The 4272-nt window shown below is 50.4% G+C and overlaps 1 protein-coding gene across 1 annotated transcript in view; it reads left to right on the top strand.

The window, feature by feature from the left end:
* Positions 1-4272, top strand: part of LOC118453341 (collagen alpha-1(VII) chain-like) — a 109046-nt gene that overhangs the window by 72629 nt on the left and 32145 nt on the right. Inside the window, exons 69-70 of the mRNA XM_035903878.1 lie at positions 1633-1677; positions 3229-3264. Of these exons, the coding sequence (XP_035759771.1) occupies positions 1633-1677; positions 3229-3264 (81 nt within the window). The remainder of the gene's footprint in view (positions 1-1632; positions 1678-3228; positions 3265-4272) is intronic.

Here is a 4272-nt window from a genome sequence, read left to right as displayed (position 1 = left end):
CATTTTAGTAGCCCTCCTCTGGCCCCGCTCCAACAGGTCCATGTCCTTCTTGTGGTGAGGTCTCCAGAGCTCAACACAGGGCTCCAGGTGAGGTCTCCCCAGAGCAGAATAGAGGGGCAGAATGCCTTCCCTCAAGCTGCTGGCCACACTGATTTTGATGCAGCCCAGGGTACGGTATGCTTTGGGGTTGCTACCTGCAAGCTCATTCCTTCAGAAATCTGCCTCCAGCTTTTTAATTCTCATTCCCCTCTTCCCTCCTGTTGTCCTGGCAGAGGGAAATCAGCCCCCATCACCCTTGGGGTAGCAACATTCACTTTTCCTCACACTGCTGAGAAGTTTTGGTCTCCTTCTGTCAAAGACCCCAGGGAGGCCCTCTTGAGTCGTAATCAGAGGCCATGTTTCAATTTGCTGCTTCTGTGGCTGTTCCACAAATAAACTGATTTTATGCTGCAATCCATTTAGATGAACTCCCCATCTGCCAGCAGAGCTGTTCAGTGAGGCCCCTGAGACAAAACACTTAATGAGAATGTCAACAGGTGTGAAAGGTCTGGGGTAAACCTCACTCAAGCTTCGTTATCTGAAGGAAATGATGAAATAATGTTTCTGCTTTTCTGACTCAAGCATAAATCTGAACTGAATCACAGAATCTCAGATTACATTGGCTTTACATGAGAGATCTGAATTTGGCCTCACAGGATGATGCCTAAGTCTAGGCATCTTAAAGATAAGTAGGTCTTGAAGGATCTACCTAGGGAGGTCATAAAAGGACTTCATAGACCCACCAGCACAGCTATCCCTTGTAGCAAGGTTTATAAGGAGCCAATAGCACACCGAAAGCAAGGCTTAGAATGAGGTCTACAGCATCTGAAAACCACAGCTGGGCATGAAGGTAAGCTTCACATGGGTCTCCAAAGGCACGAGTTACTGTTGAGCAGTCGACTGGCGGCCTCTTCCTTCTGAAAGTCAATGGTATGAGTTCCAGGTGAATTCCTGGCTGTCTTGTTGATTGTGGTGAGTCCTGCTGTAATCAGGGTCAGCAATGAGTTCTGAATGTGCAGAAAAGCTCCTGAGCCCTCTAATCAGGTGGAAGAAATCACTCTGTCCAAGGAACATCTCAGACCTCTGTCCCTTGCTGCACATGCCTTTGTCAGATGTAAGTACATCTTGAGGAGGGACACACCAAGTCATCCAGCCTCAGATGGCGTCTTCAGAGTCCTACCAGGGCCTCTCTATACCAACAGAGGGGAAGAGACACCCTTTTGGAGTGATTTTTGTCATGCTAAATCAGGTGGAGGTCATCTCACAAACGCCCGTTTCTCTCAGGGACAGAGGAGAAGCTGAAGCTTGAACCTTTAATCTGAAGCATTATTCCCTAAACACTGCGGTGTTTACCTGCAGTGACATGTGGATGATGTCAAGCTCTTTAGGCTCTTTGATCCTGATCCATAGGAGCATTAAGGCAACTAATCCTGATGGAGGTATAAGTGAAAAGGTTGGACAACTCCTTTGAGGATGTGGGCTTCTGCATGCTTAATTCCTGTTGTCCCCAGTGGGATAGTTTGCAGAGTTGGGACTGCGCATGTTGCATTTCTCCTTGCTGATGGCCATCACTACCCCTCTCTATCCTAACAGGGTGACGAGGGCATCGTGGGAGTCCGGGGCCCCCCTGGCACGATGGTGAGTGTTAAAATACGTTGTAGTTTAGCCAAAATATCATGGAGGGCTGATTTTACGGCACAGACAACAGTGGGCCCAGGGCTGGCAAAATCCCCATGAGCAATGAAAAAAATTTACTTTGACTGGTTGATGCTTTCAGTGGGAAGTAGAGACTTTGGGAACCTGAATTCCTATGTTGCGTTGGGATGAGCAAGTGTAAATCCTGTAGGCAGCTGTGAGACATAAGGTGTTAGGAGAGAACGATTGGTTTATGCTCTTATCCATTTGGCTGACTCATCTTTGAAGTCCTCCTGAAATATCACCCCCTCCTTGTTCTTCTTTGTCAGGGCTGCTTGCCTGCATGAATCTGGAGGTCTTGTTCTTATGTAAATTCCTTTCTCACTGATAGGGGACTGAGTCAGGGGAGATGTAGATCACAGGTGGTACTTCGACAAACATCTTATTTTTTAGGCTGTTATCTCTAATGGAATGAATCTGTTATTACGAGCAGGATGGGCCTTTGTGAAAGCTCCTCAGAAGGCCAGGGGTGGTTGCAGTACCAGGTTTCACCCTGGGATCTCATCCCTGAAGGGCTGATTCTCAGCAAGACGGGGACTGAGTCAGGGGAGATGTAGATCACAGGTGGTACTTCGACAAACATCTTATTTTTTAGGCTGTTATCTCTAATGGAATGAATCTGTTATTACGAGCAGGATGGGCCTTTGTGAAGCTCCTCAGAAGGCCAGGGGTGGTTGCAGTACCAGGTTTCACCCTGGGATCTCATCCCTGAAGGGCTGATTCTCAGCAAGACTGGCCCTTACACCACGAGGGCTTGCAAGATGATGTGTCCCAGCGGTCAGAGCAGCAAGGCAGGGCACAGCGGGCTGGCAAAGCCCAGGTTTTGTGCCCTTTGGGAAACATCTGTGCTCTGTCTCCTCGTCCTCCATCCTGTCCATGCCCACACCTGTGATGAGTTGCCACTTCTGTAGGTGGAAGGTGCCACCTCTCTGCATATTCATGAAAGATTGCCAGTCCCCAGTTTTTCAAATGGGTTACACCTGGGTTGACCACTGTGGCTTTTCGGCTCTCCAGGTGTGGTTCCCATCCTGGCTCTGCCTCCAGGGGCTCTGGCCTGCCCTGGGGGACATCTGGGGATCCCCGTCACCCCCACCTGTGAGGAGCCTTCCAGGAACAACCCTTCCCCTATGCTCTCTGAGAGGTGGGAGCTGCATCTTGTTAATGTTAAGGGTACAAAAATCACAGCACGTCTTGTAAAATGGGGGATGGTGGCTATGTTTATACATCCACCAAGAGGTCCCGAGTTGTGCCCAAGACTGGTGGGCAGGAGCTTAAGGCTAAATTTTCTCTTTGCGCCAGTGTGATTCATTTCTCTTCAAATTGCTCTCAGGGGTAAGGAAAGGAGAATGGAGGTTCCTGTGCCAGTCCCACCAGCAGCTTCTCCATGGTGGAGCCCATCGTTGGAGGCAAATCTGCCTTCGAGTGGAGGCTGCTCTTTTTTACCACCTTCCCCCGCTGGTATTTCTCTTCACGTCTTGTTTTGTATTCTTGCAGGGTCTAAAAGGGTTCCCAGGTGTGAAAGGCGAAAGAGTAAGCAACAGTCATCTTACCTCTACAACGTCTACGGAGGAAAGCACCGTTGTGGGGAGCCTTTCTCTGCAGCAGCCCACGCTGCTGATGCCCCTGTTAAAACAGTGGGGATAATCCCAGCATCTTCTGGGGGCAGACTGGGAGGGGACCTCAATCAGTGTGTGGGTGCATGCTGTCTTTATCCATGCCTGGTTCTTTTTGGAAAGAAATATGGGAATTTGGACAAAAAGGGACCTCTGGTGTGCTCTGGTCAATCCCCAAATGCGTAGGTCTGGAGGAACAGAGCTGAGGAGCAGATGTTCCTGCCCACCAGGCAACACTTACCCTTCAATTTGTATCAGTGAGCAGGAGTCCTCTCAGTCTCCTGCTACATCCCACTTGCAACCCTTGGAAAGTGTAGTACTGAGAAGAGCAGATTTTGTCCCAAATGTTAAGGGTGTGCCATGGGACACCAGGGGAGGGATCCACATACAGCTCTGCCACTCAGAAGCGGTTCAAGGACAGTTTTAAAGCCTGTCTCTACTCACCTGTCCCCACCTGGTCCTTACAGTCTCCCCATTCTCCCACTGTCACATCAGTCTAGAGCACTGGAGAAGGTTATGAGATGCCACCAGGAATGAGTCCTGCCCTTCAGCCTCACGTCCCATGCCCATTGTAAAAAACTTCCAGAACAGCTAATATTTCATACACGCTGAGTAAAGCATGCCAGATTTGAGGTGGAAAGTTGGGAACTTTTATATAGGACACCTTCCCACCCTAGATGTAGTGTAGGCACATCCCCGCAGCATGGAGAAGCTACTTGTGCCCAGGTGGCCAAGAGGGCCAGCAGCATCCTGGCTTGTATCAGGAGTGGTGTGGCCAGCAGGAGCAGGGCAGGGACCGTGCCCCTGTGCTGGGCACTGGGGGGGCCGCCCCTCGACTGCTGGGGTCAGGATTGGGCCCCTCTCTCCCCAAAGGACCTGGGGGGGCTGGAGCGTGTCCAGAGAAGGGCAGCGGAGCTGGGGAGGG

This window comes from Egretta garzetta, unplaced genomic scaffold, assembly GCF_000687185.1.
Source record: "Egretta garzetta isolate BGI_Z169 unplaced genomic scaffold, ASM68718v1 scaffold260, whole genome shotgun sequence".
Taxonomy (NCBI): Eukaryota; Metazoa; Chordata; class Aves; order Pelecaniformes; family Ardeidae; genus Egretta; species Egretta garzetta.
The sequence above is the reverse complement of the archived record's forward strand: the minus strand, read 5'-3'. Positions and strand labels throughout refer to the sequence as shown.